Raw genomic sequence first — 19,734 nt, forward strand, 5'->3', positions numbered from 1 at the left:
AATTTTTTTCCCACATTGGCATAGCCATTACACACTATGTTTCCTCTGAATTTCATGTGAGTTGACTGTATTTATAAACTTCTAAGGTGGCACTTAAGTGTAAAAGGCACAAAAGAATATATCATTTGTGTCAGTAGTAGTTAATTTGTATTCTCCAAATCAAAATTGTGGGAAGCAATGCTTGATGTCTGTCTGGTGAGGAAACATAGGGCATCAGTGTCCCAACATGAGCCATTGCACACATTTCAGACTTTCTCATCCTGACTGTGATTTTTTTTTTAAATACAATTTTCATTTCTGTAGGTGATGGTCCTCAATGTAGAGATTATGTCATATCACTGGGAGTTGTCAAACCTCTTCTGTCCTTCATCAATCCCTCCATTCCCATCACCTTCCTTCGGAACGTCACATGGGTCATTGTCAATCTCTGCAGGAATAAAGACCCCCCACCGCCTATGGAGACAGTTCAGGAGGTAAATGCAGAATTGTAAGGCGAGATGGTTTGTTTCCCTGTTTATGCTTTAGATATTCTTGCACAGGGAATATAATGAACATATTCTGATTTTGTTGAAAGTTTGAAGGTTCTTCTGTTTTTAAGTATAACACACCATATGTCAAAGTTGAGTGTTGTTCAGTAGTAAAATAAATGTCTGTCCATTCTAATGTTTACTTTTAAATGATGCTTCATGAAGAGAAAAAAAATCATACAAGAAAAGGGAAGAAGCCAGTTTTGTAATACTGCCATATGGTTTTCTTATGCTAATAAATATGCAAATAATTTGAGTGACTTTGCATTCAGCCCATTGATTGCTGACAAAATTGATGTTCTTGGAAATGTGGTATACATTAAATTTTTAAAAATCCTGTAAAACCTCTATTTACTTGACTGTAGAGTGAGTAAATCAGTGTCTTTAACCAGTGTCTGCACCTTTTGTTACCACACTGATAGTATGAGTCCCTAGAAGCCGTTTTTCATTTGTTGTAAGTTTGTGGAAGGTCTGTTAGGACCTAGGGTCAGCAAACCTTTTACCTTGTCCTGGTTGCAGTTTTCCTGACTACAGCTATTTTACTCAAACAGCTTATTGAATACAAATTTAGACAATGATGACTGTGAACAGTAATTTCTCTGACCTATACATAATGTGTGCCTGTGGCTGACATCTCCATTCTGCTCACCTGACATTTTATGTCACAACGGATGTTTCTCAAAGTAATTTAATTTCTCTTAAGGAGTATTAGTCCTTGTCAGATTTATTTAGCTCTTTAAATTGGACTTTTGAAATAAATACGTGTTTTGGTTTTTCAGATTGAGTTTATTAATTTGTATTCTTCTTAAAAATATTCAAAAACGTTCACATTGTGTTTTAAGCAGTTACTGCTTTCTGTGTCATAGTTGTTTTTACAAAGGCATGCCCATCAACTCTAGTGTCACTGTTTATCTTCTTTCCTCAGATTTTGCCAGCTTTGTGTGTCCTCATCTACCACACAGACATAAATGTGAGTAAAGTGGATGGAGGCAGTGGGAGCTTTGACTCCGATAGAACGGGGGGGGGGGGGGGAGGGGGGTGTTAATGAGTGCTAGAGCATATTTTCTCTTTGTGAGGGTGTGTGTGTGTGTGTGTGTGTAGGCAGGGGTAGAGAATGAGTAAGGTTAAATCAGATTGATGTAATTTCTGGTTTTAATCTTTTTGTCAGAGATGCTGATTTCTTGATCCTCAGAGTGATTAAGGACAGCAGTTTCTCTGTGATTTCACTTTCCAAAATTTCTATTGAAGTAATTTTTGAGGGGTTTCTCTGCCCTACTTTTGCCCATTCTGCTCCCAAGAAAATGATACAGAAACAGTATAATTTATTAATAAAGCTGTTGGCACTATGCAGGTCATGTTCTGAGCTATACCAATCTTTCCACACTGATAAAATAGAGCACCTGAATGCTCTATTACCTACCAAATTAGTGTCTGCTGGGCAGCTTCTGCTATAGTTGTCTGTCCTTGGGCCATGTGCTGTTCTCTTGGCCATGTGCTCGGGGTTAAATTGAACTATCACAGATATCTGTGTATAAGAAAACACTATAGCCAGGCTGGGGTTGCATATGCCTTTAATCTTAGCACTCAGGAAACAGAGGTAGGTGGATCTCTGAGTTTGAGGCCAGCCTAGTCTACAGAGGAAGTTCTAGGACAGCCAGGGCTACACAGAGAAACCCTGTCTTGAACAACCCCCCCACCTCCCAAAAAAACCAACCCAAACATACATACACATGCACGCACGCACGCACACGCATGCTGTCTTAGGCATCCTTGTGGCTTCTTAGAACTTGTCCCCACAAGTTTGAGGGAACTGTTAGAGTGTTTTTGAAAGTATTAATATTTACAAAATGATAAAATTTATAAGCCACTATGGTCATACAATGAATAATTGCCATGACAGAATTGAAGCCATGGCCTATGCCATGATCTCACAAACTCACAATATGGTGTATAAGTATAATAGAGAAATAACCAAAGTGCTGACTGTGGATGCACATATAGTTTTATTTGCCAAATTTAAAAATAATCACCCAGTTAGAGCTATCCAGAGAAACCCTGTCTCAAAAACCATACCAAACCCATCTGACCAAATGTATACAATATCACCAAAGAAGTAACATTTGAAATGAACATTATAAGAGCCATACATCATGGTGTGCACCTGTAATCCTAGCACACCATGTAATCGGGAGTCAGAGGAGAAGGAACAGGAGTTCAGGGCCAGCTTGAGTTATTTGAGAACTTGTTTCAAAGCAAAACACACACAAAAAAAATCTAGCTGGGCGGTGGTGGCGCACGCCTTTAATCCCAGCACTTGGGAGGCAGAGGCAGGCGGATTTCTGAGTTCGAGGCCAGCCTGGTCTACAGAGTGAGTTCCAGGACAGCCAGGGCTATACAGAGAAACCCTGTCTTGAAAAACAAAACAACAACAACAAAAAAAAAATCTAACAACTGTGGCATTGTAAGTAGAAGGAACGTGTGACAGAAACGGTCAGGATGATGTCCATCTTTGGTTTAGAATATGTGGAACACTGTTTTATCCACATATGTCAACACTTTTAGTTATAAAAAGCCTATAAGACAGTATTTCTGTCTGAAGTCAGCGGGTGGTTTCGAGTAGCACTCTTGTCAGTTGAACATCATTCGAGGAACACTAGCAAGTGTACTGGAATCTTAGAGAGTACAAGTAGGTAGTAACTGAAAAGCTTGATGTGGAGTTTATCTGCAATCTTGGCTTTTATGTTTAAAAACTTTGGGGGTTTGCCTGGTAATGAGTAAGGCTATAGAAGGTTTTTGGATAGATAAATCATAGATACATTTATATGTGTAACACATGAGAATTGATAATTGTAATAGACCGCTGAGAAAATGTATGACTTATAGTGGGAGGTTTTATATAAGCAGAGTTATTTTCTTTTCATAATAGGCTTGAAATATGGACAGTAGTAATAGGAACAGCTAAGGAAAGAGATGTGACTAGAATTTAGAACTTATTCTGTGACAGTATTTTCCAACATAGATTTAGGAATTACAAACTATGAGGCACTGTTGAAAACATTAACACTGTATAAGACTTCACAGGCAAAACTGTATTTCAGAAAAAGTGCTAACATTCAGCCCTAAGGAATTTCTTGATGAAGCTTTGGAAGCAAGGGATACAGATGAGCAAAGCAGTTGGAGGAGGTATAAAGCATGTTAGATCACAGCCCTCTGTTGTCCTCCCTTACAACAAAGGACTAACAGGTACCTGCTGTGTCTCAAGCCAAGGCAGGGGAAGCAAGCCCCTACCTACCACCCCTTGTCTAGCAGCTGCAAGATAAGTTCATGGTTCTACCTACTACCTGCCTGTGTGCATAGATCCTACCACACTGGCTCACATGATAGGAAGTCTGCCCACCCCTCTGGCAACCTATAGGAATCAGAAAATCACTTTGTTCTGAGGATTTTTAAAAGACTATTTGCTTTGGGACATCTGTCATAGTTTGTGTGCCCTTTAACTCTCCTGCTGAGATTTCTTTGGGAATTGAAGGCTCTCTGTTGAAGGTTTTACCATGCTGCCTGCCTATCTTCTGTCTCTTCTAGTGCTTTTCTACTTCAAGGCTAACCCCATCTTCCAGCCCCATTTGTGGTTTGTGAGACTTTCTTGCTCTCTTTCCTAGTTAGTAAAACTTCACTCCTAAGGATATTCTTATGCCAGCTCCTCTTGATACATAAAATTTAAATTGGAAAAGATGGAGATACTGTAGATCAAACAGAGCCTTAGATAAAATATTAAGAGTCACATAGCCTCTTGTTGATAGCAAAGTTAGGAATAAGTGGTTAAAATTGTATTCTGTATTCATAACTCACACTCTGTAAGGAAAGATTTTAGAGGGATTGTACAGTTGAGAATGTAGGTTGGTGATACATTTTTGGTAGACACAGGAGAAAATTAGCTAGTGCTGAGTTAAGAATTAGAAAAGTGGGGAAGACAAGATATGCTTAAATTGATAAGTTATGATGAAAGTAAAGAAATCAGGACCAGCAGCTTTCTAACTTGGATTTTAGGATGCATTTGGTCAGTCACACACACATACATCAGTAGGAAGAGGCACAAGACAGCAAGCAGGCCTAAAGATAACAACCAGTAAGAGTGAGGGAGGACAGACAGAGGGGCTCATGGGAAATACTTTGTGGTAGTCTGTTGTGAGTCACTAAAAACCAAAATGTATCTACTGTTGAGGATCACAGGAGAAACTAGAGGGTCATTTTATGTGTTTTCTTCTCTATGGTGTTGCTGACAATTAATTTGCAAGTGTAATTTTAGAGTATCTGACTTTCTTGCCTGTTCATGGACTGTTCAGTGTCGTAACATCTGGTACCAACCTACCCTGTTTTACTATCGATAAAACGGAACTTGATCAGTTTTATCATATAGGTTATATGCTGAGACTTGATATTTAATGACAAGTAACTTGGGGATCCTGAAGACCACTCACATGTAATGATTAGTAGAATGACCCATGATACAGAAAGCTGTTTACATTCGTGCTTGTCTTTACTCACATCTAAGGATACAGGCTAGAAAACCTCCAGGGTATACAGTTCAAATTATAAGTCTGTAGCTACTGTTTCTTTTTCTTGGTTGGTTCTCTTTCCTAGTTGCTGAGCATTGGTAGCTAATACCTGTAATACCAACTCTGGGAGGTAAAGGGAGGAGGATCGGGAGTTCACAGCCAGCCTCAGCTACATAACACCATGTCTAAAAGATAGTAATGGAACAAACCTCTCGTACTGTTCGTTTTTGAGATTTTTTTTGTATATTATCTATTTTATAATGGCAATTAAAGGATTGTTTGGTGAACAGATATTTGTAACTTTTATCAGTTTTATTAATTTAATGTTATAAAGTGTCTTTCGTATCAAGTTTTAGCTAAATTCTACTGTTCTCTTAACAGATTTGTAACTTATTTTCTAATTTCTTCTTTCTTTGGTATAGGTATGCCCTTACTTTTATTTTTAGTTTTCTATTACTTTTTTTTTTTAATATATAGCTCATGTAAATTGTAGGCTTTGTTTTCATTTAGAAAGCTAATTGAGGCCTCTGCTAGAGAAATTTTTGCAGTGGTAAAGTGCTTGCCTAGTATATCTAAAGCCCTGTGTTCAACCTTTAATACAAAAAAGGATTTTACATTTTAAATCTTATCATTTTATATAGTATTTATTTATGTGCTTTGTTCTAGTAGCCACCTGCATGCTTATACCTTTTGAAATACTTTTGCTTTACTCCATTTACCTGTGTGCTGATCAGTGAACTTACTCTTTTTTGCTTCATCTCTATTTTTGCACCCATAGGCTTAAGTCATTTGCACATTTAGGGGCATTTTCCACTAACTCTATTATGGTGGGGTTTTTTGTAATAGTTAAAGTATTTTGTTTGTTTGCAGCTTCACTTGTTAATATAATATAATGAAAATGTATAAAGAATAATGTTATGGTTTTTAGTTAGAAATAGGATAATGCTGTTTATTAGTAAGGAATCTTAAAATGTGACTATCCCAGAAATGTTCACAAGTCAGCTGATCTCAACAATTGTCTCTGATATCACCTTACTTTGGAAGGTATTAGCAAATATTTGAGTTAAAACTCAAGAATTTTCCAAAATAATGCCATAATTAATGAAAGTATTCTATATTCAAACTAAAACAATTTTCATAAAACTTTTCTTTCCAAAATAATAGTAAAGGAAACAAGGCATTTTGTTAAATGTAGGCACAGTAAAAATAAATGTATACTTTCACCTCCTAAAACAGAGGCTGTTTTCTGCTCACAGTCTTAGGACCAAGGCAAAGAACAGTCAACATACAACTTCAGTTATGGGGTTGCCAAAACCGAGCTCTAAGAATTGAACACAGATACTTTAGGAGGGTTTAAGGAACCTGGTCAAAGGATCTAGGTTCTATGTCTGAGCCAATGAGAAGGCAAAGTGGCTCCTCACAAGCCTGGCCCAGCCCCTCATTCACCAGTATTCTGCTCGGGGGAGATCTTTTCCCTGTAAACATCCAGGTAATTTGAAATTGTTCACATGGCTCTTAGTAATGCTAAAGATAAAGATTTTGTGTGTCATGCATCTCTGACTCACATGCTGTCCTAAAAGATAGGTAAATTCGTTAGCTGCCACAGATACCATTAATTTGGACCCTTAATAGAAAGGTCTCTGGATTTTAAATGGCTTGAGTGATGCTTCTGCTTCAGAAGACACCAACGAAGACCACATACCAGTTCTGTGTTCAGAATCGGGTTTTTAGATCCTATAAGCACTTACCCTGTTTGGTTTTTGTTGTCATAGTTGAAAACTTCAGATGGATGAGAGTGAGGCTTAATTTGGGTTTTGGAGTCTCATGCAGCCTAGTTTGCTCCCTCTCACTGTGTAGCTGAGGATGGCTTTACTTCTGTTCTCCAGGCCGCACCTCCTCGGTATTGGCAGTCACAGATGTGTGCTGTCACAATTGGCACAGCGGGATTATGCTTCTTGCTTTTCATTTGACGGCCTATGTCAAGGTCAAGTGCCAAGTCATTCCTTAACATATTCACTTTTATTAGTTAGAAAAATTGGACTACTGAATGAAGGGTCCTAGCAGGCCCAGTCATGGGAAACACGCTGCTAGTAGGCCTTCTCCTTCCCCTTGTCTTTCACCTGTAAACCATAGATTACACCCTAAAAGTAGCCACCAAGGACTATTCTTTTATTTGGACACTTTCTTGGGGCAGACTCATTCTTACAGCTGATCACAACTGTCCAACTATCACAGTATTGAAGTCCAGCAACCAAAAGCCACCCTAATTAGCATGCCCAATCAAAACAAACCATATCCTGTCCAGTTCTAACAGAGGCACCCACCACCCCTTTCTCTTAAAAGTCACACCTGAAAGAGTTAGAAATCAGTCACTTTACTTTTCTTCCCCACTTAATAAAAGATCTCTGTGAAAATAGGTGCTTGAGTGTGGTAGTCCAGGGTCTGGAAGGGAGCATTCTACTGTGTGCAGATCCTTTCACTAAACTACTTAAAAACCATTAAAGTGGATGATAATTATTATTGGGATCTTCTAGACTTGAAGCTGCACCATGTTTTGGCCTCATACTGTGCATGAAGTAGATCAGTTATTTATGTACCTAATTTTTGGGTCCAGGGAGAATTTACTACTTATTTTACAATTTATTATTTATTATCGTGTAACATATTTATGATGATGATGATGTCTGTGCTATGTCTCTGTCTGAGCTCTGCACCTGTGTGGAGGTCAAAGGATGACTTTGTCTATCTGGTTCTCTCCTTCCACCTTTATATGGCTTCAGGGATTGAATCAGCTCACCAGGCTAGCTTGCAAGCTCTTTGCTTCTGAAGCTGTCTTGCCAGCCCTTTATTTTTTATATATCTGGTACATAACCTCATAAAGTCAGAAACTGGAAAAGAAGCGTCCTAGCCTTCCATCTCATGTTTATGAAGGGTGGTCTCAGGCAGACACTGAGAGAGGGTTCATATCCATCAGTACAGGGATGCCTCACTACCAAGTTACAACAAAAGCTCTTTCTGTTACAACTCCTCAGATATCTTTTTCCTTGTTTTAATTCCTGTAGATCCTTGTAGACACGGTTTGGGCGCTATCATATTTGACAGACGGAGGGAATGAACAGATACAGATGGTTATTGATTCAGGGGTTGTACCCTTCCTCGTGCCCCTTCTGAGCCACCAGGAAGTCAAAGTACAAGTAAGTATTGGAATTTTTTTCATATTATTCATATGACCAGCCTTCTACAATCAGTATTCAGTTAAGTTCAACAGCATGCACCTCAGGGTGCCCTAACTCATCTCTTGAATCCAAATTTGTTTTCTTAATTTGTTGGCATTTTAGTTATGTATATCTCAGAGTATATAGATCTGTATGCCTTCCATTGTCATTTCAACCAGACAAAAATAAAACTACTGCTCTCCACAAATTGCTTTTCTAGTATCCTGTTAGGAGACAGCATGGTACATATCTGACGCCTGTGTTCTTCTTCATTCTTTCTGCTGTATTCCTGGGTTCCTTCCTTCTCCATCCCTTCTGTTGAATGATTAGGCTCTTCCTTCAGCCTGCTCTGTTAAAGGCCCCTTCTCTTTTCACTGAAGTCTTCAGTCTTCCTCTCCTTAACTCTCTGTGGATGGGATAGTATCTTAACTGCATGCCTTTTGACTCTGCTCTGATTAGGTGTCGTTATTAGTTCTGCTCATCATACTTCTATGCCAAATGTTTTACTAAGTACAAATAAATACTGACCCAGAATGACATTAAATATAATAAATGCAGGATATATATGACATTGTAGACAGAAATGCATGCTGATTCAGGACAATATTAAAGTCTGTGGTACCAGTTTAGTGATGCATAAGAACTGTTTTAAAGATGAGACTTCATGATTTTTAGTTTTCACTATTTAAAACACTTTTCTAGTAAGTTTTCTGTGGAGTTCCATAACTTTTCACAAGAAATTATTGTTTAAAAGTCATTGCTTGGTTTGTTTATGGCTTTGTTGTAGGGCTGTTGTTGTATGTTAATCTTTTGCTCCTCACATTCTCTCAAGAGTTAATGAAAAAGACAGAAACAACAATTCATCATAAACATCCCTAAAACGTTTTGTTCCTTCCTCCTCAGACTGCAGCACTCAGAGCAGTTGGGAACATAGTAACTGGCACTGATGAGCAGACGCAGGTGGTTCTCAACTGCGACGTCCTGTCCCACTTCCCAAACCTCTTGTCACACCCGAAAGAGAAAATAAATAAGGTAAAGGCACGAACTGTTTCTCCTTCTGTCTGTGACTCTTTCCTTGTTGCTATTATGATGTTTACTCTGATTCAGAGTCATGACACTCAGGTAAGCAATCTCGTATCATTGTTTTAATTTCTGCCTCCTTTAGTCTAACTCTCATCATGGAATAAAGAATATTGAATATTTGGACTATTTATGTTTAAATAGGTTGAACAGTATTGGTAATTATTCAGTTATTAACCAGTATACAAAATATGCATATAAAATCTCCCTCAAAAATAACTGGTTTTTTTTTTTTTTTTTTTTTTGGTTTTTCGAGACAGGGTTTCTCTGTTTAGTCCTGGAACTCACTCTGTAGACCAGGCTGGCCTCGAACTCAGAAATCCGCCTGTCTCTGCCTCCCAAGTGCTGGGATTAAAGGCGTGTGCCACCACCACCCGGCGGTATTTTTTTAAAAGCAGATAATTTAATCTTTTACATTAAAATAGATCTTAAGGTGTCATGTCTTCTTTCAAAGATCATAAAAATTTTATTCTTTTAAAGTCTTGAATATATATATATACAAGGTCATTTTTAATTGGACAGTACTTAAGTAGTTTTATGGCTTGTCACACAAAGCATACTTTTAAAGTTCATTCATTTAATAGAATGTTAGAGCTCTGTGTGTTTATGTGTGTGAGGGTGAAGAACTAAGGTCAGCATCAGTTATCTTCCTCAGTTGCTCAGTTGCATTGTATTTTTTAAAATTACCTTTATTGTTTTTAATTCTGTATATGGGTGCATGGGCATGTGCATATAAAGGCAGAGCCAGCAGAGGTCAGAAACGGCCCTTCCTGGCGCTGGGGTCCAGGAGTGAGTGTTGCTTCCCAGAGTTCCTGGGAACAGTTCATGCTACACCATGGAGCCAGCTCTCCAGGTTTCTCCCTTTGTGTTTGGAAGTAATGTCTCTCACTGGACCTGAGCACTACAGATCCTTGTCTCTGCCTCACCAGTGCTTGGGTTACAGATGTGTCGCTGAGCCAAGGTTGTAGACCGATGCTAGAGATCTAGTCAGGTGCTCATGCTCGCGTGACAGACACTTCACCAACTCAGCCATCTCCTGGGCCCTGACTGACTTGTTTTTGTGGCTGAATAAGTCATTCTGTTGGATGTGTAACCACATTTTTCTCATTTACCTGTTGAATGACACTGGGGTTATTTTCACCTCGTGGCTATTGTGAATAAAGTTGCAGAAAAAGACTGATATCAGTAACTGTTTAAAAGTCTTTGATTTAGTTTTTTTTCTGATGTAGCTAGAAGTTGCTAAGTCATGGTAATTGTGGTGTTTTTTGAAGACCCTTTAAAACTATTTTCTCTAATGACTATACTTTACAGTATATTAGGGTTTCATTTTCTCTCCAGCCATGTGGCTATAGATGCTGGTCACCATGCATCTCACATAGGTGCTGAGTACCTGAATGCAGGTGCTCATTCTCTTGTAGAAGGCACCTTACCCACTGAGCCTTCTTCGCAGACCTAATATCTTGTATTGTAAACTAAATATCTTGTAGTGGAAGTAGTTTTGACAAGTATTTGGAAATTTCAATCTTCAGACATGCCTTTCAAAATGAGCTAATACAACTTTGTGGATAAAGATTTGGGTCTGTTTTATTTGCTTTATTTGTTTTATTTGTAACACCACTACTTGGAATAATACCTAGCTTAAGGTAGGATTACAGATTATTAACTAAACACTGGGTTTAGTGGACACACAAGTATCATGAATGAAAGCTTCTTTCCTCTTAAATGGAAGTCTGAATTGGCTAAATAGCAGGTAGAATGCTTGCCTGTAAACCTGACAACCTGAGTTGGATCTCTGGAACCACACAATGAAAGGAAAGAACCAGTCTCAAATGTTAGAAGTAATCTGACCTGCACGTACACACCATGGTGTGGATGTGCACATCTCTTTCCTTATATTCAAACACCACACTCAACGATAGTAAGTAAAATGAAAAGGGCAGTCTTGCACAACCAATCACTTTTTAGATTTGGTCACTTTAACATTACTCGGGAGATTTTGTTATCAAATATTTGAAATATTAAAGAGAAAAAATTAAAATATTAAAGGTAGCTTTTTTAATAAAAGTGGTCCATATTTTATTCACTACAGGAAGCAGTATGGTTCCTTTCCAATATAACAGCAGGCAATCAGCAGCAAGTTCAAGCTGTAATAGATGCTGGGTTAATCCCTATGATTATTCATCAGCTCGCTAAGGTTAGTCATATTATGAATTCATTATTTGTCTTAATTTATTACAACCCAGACTTTTTTTTTGATAAACAGCTTATTTTGTGAAATTATTTTTATATTTTAGGGTGACTTCGGAACACAAAAGGAAGCTGCTTGGGCAATTAGCAACTTAACGATAAGTGGCAGGAAAGACCAAGTGAGTTTGAGAAAATTTAACTCGCCACCTTACTCATTTCAGCAAGGGCACTTCTTTCTTATTTTTATAAGTTACTGAATGTTTTTGTCTCAGTACTGCGGTTTTTAGAGGGAAAAGAGAATTACATACATTAAAAATATTTCTTCTCTTGTATTGTCTAGGTTGAATACCTTGTACAGCAGAATGTAATACCACCATTCTGTAACTTACTGTCAGTAAAAGATTCTCAAGTGGTGCAGGTGGTTCTAGATGGTCTAAAAAACATCCTGATAATGGCTGGTGATGAAGCAAGCACAATAGCGGAGATCATAGAGGAGTGTGGAGGTAAGGAGTGGCCTGCAGTCTTAGCCACCAGTCCTCTGCGCTCAGTGTAGCTGGAGAGCGACTGACAGCACTCCAAGTGCTCAGAGTGTTTTGCTGGGCTTATTTTTAGCATTTACTATAGGACTTTTTAAAAGCCAGTAGTTCATACTTTGGAAATACACAGGTTGTGGAATCAGCTTTCCTGGAAATTGATGGATTTCAGGAAATACTCATTAGTGATTTGTTTTCTATTGCCAAATCAAAACTCTATGAGGCTGAGTGCTTTATGGGGAAAAACAGGGTTTTGGAAAGTGACGAAGTGTCAAGGACAGAATATATGTTTCTCTGTGTGTGTGTGTGTGTGTGTGTGTGTGTGTGTGTGTGTGTGTGTTTAAGTACACATAAGAGAATAAATCACAGAGTGAGTTCCTCCTGATGTCCCAATGTACGGGAGCCTGTGAGTAGCCTGCTGTGGACCACTGGAATAGTAAAAGCTTTGTTGAAGCCAGCATTTCTTAAACTCTGGAAATAGCAAACACATTTTTTTCTTGTTGCTTGCACATATTACCATGGAACTGGGTGGACTCTACTTTGGGAGGTTGCCCAGTTGTGTGCATCTCATTTGAATTCTGTAAGTTGGAGAGGCTTTTAGGATTGCTGTGCAAAAACATGTTGAAGATAATAGGACAGAAGTCATTAAATATTGTCATTTCTGTTAAGGACATAGTGAAACATGTATTTACAACTTTTGGTTTTAAAAGGTACCTATTCAGTATGTACTAAAGTGTCCAGACATTAAGGTGTTTCTTTTACTATATTTTAATGGTTTGTTTGTTTGTATTTTTGTTAATTATATGGATAGTTTATACCACTTATGCTTTAGAGAAAACAAATGCAATAGCCATCACAGATCGGTAAAAGCAAAAAAGGTATGTGGGAGTTTTGTCCACATTCATATAACTAGTGTCAGTAGATGCAAAATTAACATGGAGGTCATCTTACTATTAATTCATGTTCATACTTGTCTTAAGATATCTTATTTTTAAGATATTAAAAATTAGCTTTATAGTCAAGTTCATAACTTAGAAAGTTTGGATAACTTAGAGAATCTTTCTCTTTAGTGTTTAAAGTTATATTTGTTTCTACTAGAGTAATAATCACAACATACAATATAATCTTATTAAGCATTTTGTATTTATTATTGTTGATACCTATTTCCCCACTTTTCTGATTTGTATATTATATCTTAAAAATAAACTATTCCAATATGTTTTAAAGAAAAATATCTCTAGGATGAATGCTAAGGTTTTACATTTACAGACTTGAGCATCTCGTACATGAAGTACATGCTGCACTGGAAGTACAGAAGATACTCTGAATTGAGCCTGGGTGTGCACACCTAGATGCAGCACTTAATAGACAAGAAGATTGCAAGTTCAAGTCCAGTCTTAACTGCCCAGGCCTTGTCTTATAAAACCAGAAGAGAGATCAGTGTTAGTGCTCTGAAAGCTTGCTGTTTTTGCTCTTTCTACCTGTAGAGCATAACCTATTCACTTTTTAAATGCAGTGTTTTTTCATGTAAAGCTTCCTTCAATTATTAAGTTCTAAAAACTTAAATTTCAGTCATATGAAATTACATACAGAAAACAGTGGAAAGATACTATATGTGATATCATGATTAAAATGTAACATTCCGTGAGGTTTTCAGATCTTGTACTGGCACTAACTGGCCATGCAACTGAAAACAAACTCCATCAGATCTCGGTCAGATGGAATGTTTTGGTGATGTTTTTAGTTTTTGCTTTTGTTTTTTAGTTTTGTTGTTGTTATAAAAACATTTTTAAAGAGAAAGGATGTAGTGGGCTGCTGGTTACGTTCTTTTTATTTGCTTTTTAAACTGTCATCTTTAAGTGGAGATAGAGCATATTCTGAGGTTCATTTAGTTTTCTATAATCAGATTGTGCAGATTAGTATCAACTTAATTTTTATATTCTTTGTCAGGTTTGGAGAAAATTGAAGTTTTGCAGCAACATGAAAATGAAGACATATATAAATTAGCATTTGAAATCATAGATCAATATTTCTCTGGTGATGATGTAAGTAAATATATTAAAATAGAGATGTCTGCATGTAGATTGAGACTTGTATATGTAGTGGCTATTTACCAAGAATTTGTACTGTTTTTTGTTAGATACATCATCAATGAATTTTCTTAAAATACTTTATCCAAAACTTCATTATCAGGTTATAAAGGCAGTTCTTGTTACATTTTTAATCTATTAACTGGGAAGAAATAATTCTAGAAATGATGTTCAGATAGGTTAAGTACTTCTTCAGATACAGGCACTTTTTAAAAAATGCATATTCAATTGTGTATCTTTAATTTTCCAATAAAATTGTTACTGATTCTTTTGGGTATTTTTAGATAGTTAAAATATTCATTCAGAGTTTCTCCCTTGTTTTCATAGATTGATGAAGATCCTAGCCTCATTCCTGAAGCAACACAAGGAGGTACTTACAATTTTGACCCAACAGCCAACCTTCAAACAAAAGAATTTAATTTCTAAGGTCAATTAAGTGCAGCGTCTTTCATTCAATATGAAACACCACCAGATGGCCACCAAGCGATAAGACAGCAAGCAACAGAAGGCTCCCAGCACTCTTGCCTCTTCATTTTGATGCTTCTAAAGCAAGCCATGTCTCAGTCACTTTGCAGTTGCCAAAAGTCACTCTCACATGGACTGTAAATGCATATGCATGATTTCCTAAACTGTTTTAGAATTCTCCTTAACCATCTCAACTCCCCTATATTTTCCATGTTCCCTGGTGCCACATGCTGACAGCTGCAGTCTCCAGTTAGAATATTCCATAGTGGTGGTATATCAGCTGCCCACTGATATGCCTTTGGGAAAAGGTTCGCTGTGGATCAAGACTCTTTGGCATGATGCGTATTCATGTTGGAAGACTACAGAGGTGCAGTGTGATCTGAGCCTCCATCATTGTTCTCCACAAACATATTTTCATATTCTTAGGTGGAAGAATTAAAGTACAAGCCAAATGATTTTCATTGGTGAAACTGACACAAAAGTAACTTAAAAACAAGAAACTTAGTTGTTGATTAAAAAGATAAGTTTTTTAAAACTGTACTTCACCTACCATTAATTGATGTGTTTATTATCTGCCTCAGAAGCCAGGGTTGGAGGAAGAGCTTTAGATATCAATGGTAATGCTTTCACCATTATACCTAATTTTTGAGAACAGCAAATCCTATTTGACCACTCACTTCAGCCTGTGTGTTCCTGCTGTTTTGAATAATCAAATGCTGTGCATGGTCTCTACCTGAGCTGCAACCTGTTACAGACTTGAACTTCTGTTAAGTTGAAAGCAAGAGTCCTTGACTATAAAAATACATAAATAAATAAGTCAAAACAAGAATGGAAAAAGGTCTAAATACTCATTGGTAATGTTTTAAGATAAAGTCTTGCTTTCAGCTTCCAGGGGTTAATTTTATTTTTTGTTTTAATTTGATAATTGGATATGGTTGATTTATATTGGGTTTAAACTGTGGAGCTTTCATGTTTACTGTAATTTAGTCTTAAAATATTTTTTACTTAGTAACCAGTACTTTTGATAATGTGGTGGCAACAAACCAGCAACTATTTAGAAGTGTTACAAGACTTTATTCTTGAGTATTGGGGAACTCATTCAGATCCCACTCAAAGCATCTGCACATATTACAAGATAAACCAAGGATCGGTGTAGAGGAATGGTCTGCAGTTATTTAACTCAGCCTGATTTGCAGTGATCTTTAGCTCTGCAAAATCTGGCATTACTATGTAAAGTCATTGCTTTTGGCAAATGGTCTGACCCAGTTATTAATGAATGAATATGGATTTGAAATTTTTTTTAACTAAATAATTTGTGCTGTCACAGAAATGGTTTTGTTGCTCTTGTTCACTGGGTATAATTTCCCAATGCATCGATGTGAAGGGATAGAAATCTAAACTAAGTTAGTTTTCAGATGGGGGGTGTATTTACTGTGATGAAGAGGAGACAGATGCCATCAGAGCTTTGTGAATCAGCTGGGGTGTTTTCACTGATCAACAACACATAGCAGGTGTGCTTCATTACAAATATATGTATCTGCCAAGGTGGAGCCACTTTAAAGAGTGAGTTTTGTCTTGTATCTAAAATGGATACAAGCGTATGTTTAAACTGCAAGATTTTTACTTGCTAGAGAATCTGTTTTAATATAGTGGTTTGGCCTCTGATTATTTATAGGTTTTATAAATTTTAGAATCAATTTCTCTTTAAGGTGGCTCAGATTTTTCAACTCTTGTGCACATAAAATTGAGTTGAAGTTCATTGTGCCTTTTTTCTTTACCCAAATTTTGAGTTAAAGCTTCATATGGTAACTGCATCCTGTTCAAACACTTGTCTAAATTTTGAAACTGTGTAGTGTTCACTAAAAGTAGGAGTAACAAAGTCAGAATGAATTAAGGTCACAAACTTTGGTGAAACCCTTAAAGTCAAAATCTTCTTGCTATTGTGAATTGTCCCCCTTCCAGTCTACTTCCTTCTGGACTCTCCCTACTTAACTGACAGTTACCTTTTACAATTTGCACACATTGAGATTAAAATTGGGCCTCTACTGTGATGATTCCTATTTCCTCTCACGTCTTAAGTGCAAGCTAACCTTTAAGTAACATTAGGGTCAAGTAGTGCAGACTCTGCATCTGCTTGATTCGGTTTGCTGTGACCTTACCAGTTTTGAATTGGAATCACACCATTTCGTAGATAAAGGAAACTGAGTGTATTGCTGCACTTTTAAGTTTTCAAAACAGTGTTTTAAAATCGCATTGTTTTTATTTTTTTTTTAAAAACTCAGTTTAAAAAAAGACTAAAATGTTCTTTCAAAAGAGGCATCTAAACGTGTTCCTAATTTTGTATATGGGCTTAGGTTTTGTAACCAATAAAAAAGCTGCTATCAAATATGATAAAACATTGAAAGACTTATTTCTGGAAATAATTGTTTAGCTTTGTTTTCTGTGTGGTTAAATTTAATTTTTGACTATTTTCAAATGCCAGCTGCCACAGTGGTGGTGATGCATGAGTTACTGTCACTGTATTTCAATGTTTCCTTTCTACCATAAGTGACCAACCAGTAGCTACTGGAGAGAGTGTGTTTTGACAAATCAAAAATACCAGCGTGTGTGTAATTTCCTAAGCTGCCATAACACAGACCCAGTGAACTAGGGGCTTCAAACCACAAAAACTGGTGTGGTTCTGGCATCGAGAAATCAAGTTGAGGTGCTGACTGCGCCAGGCTCTCTTCCTCACTCAGCCTGGAAAGGATTCCTTCCTGCCTTCTGGTGGAGACTGACAATCCTCAGCTCATAGTTCATCATGCCATTCTCTGCCAATCTGTGTGTATTGAAACACTGTAATTTAGAAGAAAGCCTCAGTTATTTAAAAAGATGGTGTGATTATGAAATGAACCAACCATTCAGACTTTAAAGCCTATAATTATAACACAAAGTAGTAATTGAAGCAAATCTGAAAGCCTTTACTTTCAAGGTAGAAGTGTAGCTCTAAACGAAATCTTGGAATAATTAGAAGAACAAAAGACCTTTAGTATAGAAATATTCTTCTGTATATTGCCACTTCAAATTACTTTTTAAAAAAGTCAGTGCCGTGGTGCATACCTTTAATCCCAGCACTTGGGAGGCAGAGGCAGGTGAATCTCTATGGTTTCAAGGCCAGCCTTGAAAAAACAACAACAAAAAAGTCAGCATATAAATAAGTAAGTCATTGCGATCACAGTCTTGCCGTCACTTCTTTCAGATGTGCATCCTTTTAGGGCATTTATCACTGCAGGTAAACCAAGAGCATCTGCCATTTGGGTGACACTGGTCTTTCCATGATAGTTAATTTTTTTAAACACTTTGACTACGATTAGGTTTTTAATCCTCTGGAGAACTATTGGTGGGGGAATATAATTTCTATTTGTTAAACTGATTCTAAGTCAGCTGACCCAGAAAATGCTCATGGACCCTACCTTCAAGCTTAGAAGTAAACCTCAAGTAGTCAAAAGCATGGGACAGAATGACTCTCAGAAATGCATGTAGAGACCAGTTGGGAAAATTGATGTGGGATACATTCTGTCTCCGTGATTGATTTGCTCAATAGATAACTTATTTTGGCCCGTTTTTTTGTTGTTGGGTAACTGATTGTTCTGTAGATGTTTTCCTGTAGACAGTGAGATGGTTAGCTCCACCTGTGAGTTCCAGTCACCAGGTTGTAACAGCAGCTCGTCCTCTTCCAGGCCAGACAGCTGGACATATGCCTATAGACATTGCTAAACATCTGGTGGCCCAAACTCCCATCCTTGTCCACCATTGACCCAAATCCACTCCTGTAGTAAAGGCTTAGCCAAGGCAATGCACAGCTGTGTGCTCTGTGAACAGTAGGCTTTTCTCAGTGCTGTTCAGCAATTGAGTTGAGTTAGTGTTGGTTCCAAAAATCAGTGTAGTTTGAAAACTGTTTTCATATTCAGTACTTCCCGAGGCACACAAGACATTGTTTCCCTAAGAAAGCTAACAAGTTTTTTAAGCAATGTAGGAGAGTAGAGAGCTTGAGTAGCATGCTCCCGGTCTGGAGTACAAATCCCAGAAGCATTAAATAAAACAGTACCATTACTAATAGTATCATGAAGACCCTGCAGGGAGTTTGCTCTGCAGTGCCCTTGCCTTTCCACAGAAATTACCATCTCCTATGATGGTGTCCAAAGACTATAGGCTCTGTACGTACAGCTATAAGGTAAATAGGGAGTGTCTTTATGGGATAGCAATTTTACCAGTTTTATCTAAGTGTAAATCTGAGTGTGTTACAGAGCATACGTTTATATCCATGTGGTAGCTTAAAAATCGGTTTTGTTTTGTTTTGTTTGAGGCAGCCATTTTATGGGACAGGATTAAGAAGTGACGGGTCCCTGACTCTAAGGGAGCTTGATCTTCTTTGTTGACTGCTGTTCCCTCCTATCCTTGAAAACATTCACTTTTCTTAAATGTCCATCATTACAAGTTTTGTGATTGGAGCTAGTTTAACTTCTCCAGAGAGAAGAGACTGAACTGTTCTTACAAGATGCACCCTCCCTCCTGCTCAGCCTGAGCACTTAGCAGGGCTGCCTTCCTAGTTGTAAAGGCCTTACTGCTCCTGGTTCCTGTCCACTTAAACAGGTCACAGACCCCCAATAATGAGCGGTATGTTAGTTTCTGGTTATAGTGAAATGGCAGCATTCCATCCTCTCAACACAGTTTTAGTCTGGGGAGAGTTATAGTTAATTTCCAGCCTTCTCTTGGACTTGGAATTATAGCCTGAACTTTCTTTGCCTTATCATATAGGTATCTGCCCTGTCTAGAACTTAAATTTTATACTATCTCAGTCCAGTTTCCTCGTGATATCATTCTTGTAACTGTCTTTTTTTTTTTTTTTTAATGAATAGTTAAGACTAAGCCTTTAGAAACACTAAAATATTTTTTGAACATCCTATCCCATGCCAAGGTAGTTTGCCATGGCATAGGATACACTCAGTTCAGGAATGGCCTGGTGAGGAAGGTGTTGATGCCAGCCAGTGGATCCTAGGGTCAGCTGCATTTGATACAAATGTGGTCCACTTGACCTGGTG

At 37.6% G+C, this 19,734-nt stretch overlaps 1 protein-coding gene across 1 annotated transcript in view; it reads left to right on the plus strand.

The window, feature by feature from the left end:
• Window positions 1-17,057, plus strand: part of Kpna3 (karyopherin subunit alpha 3) — a 68,087-nt gene extending 51,030 nt beyond the window's left edge. Inside the window, exons 9-17 of the mRNA XM_034497927.2 lie at window positions 304-473; window positions 1,453-1,497; window positions 8,146-8,277; window positions 9,202-9,330; window positions 11,468-11,572; window positions 11,673-11,744; window positions 11,906-12,068; window positions 14,049-14,143; window positions 14,516-17,057. Of these exons, the coding sequence (XP_034353818.1) occupies window positions 304-473; window positions 1,453-1,497; window positions 8,146-8,277; window positions 9,202-9,330; window positions 11,468-11,572; window positions 11,673-11,744; window positions 11,906-12,068; window positions 14,049-14,143; window positions 14,516-14,614 (1,010 nt within the window). The 3' untranslated portion in view covers window positions 14,615-17,057. The remainder of the gene's footprint in view (window positions 1-303; window positions 474-1,452; window positions 1,498-8,145; window positions 8,278-9,201; window positions 9,331-11,467; window positions 11,573-11,672; window positions 11,745-11,905; window positions 12,069-14,048; window positions 14,144-14,515) is intronic.
• The last annotated feature ends 2,677 nt before the right edge of the window (window positions 17,058-19,734 follow it).

The sequence above is a fragment of the Arvicanthis niloticus genome, chromosome 3 (assembly GCF_011762505.2).
Source record: "Arvicanthis niloticus isolate mArvNil1 chromosome 3, mArvNil1.pat.X, whole genome shotgun sequence".
Lineage (NCBI taxonomy): Eukaryota > Metazoa > Chordata > Mammalia > Rodentia > Muridae > Arvicanthis > Arvicanthis niloticus.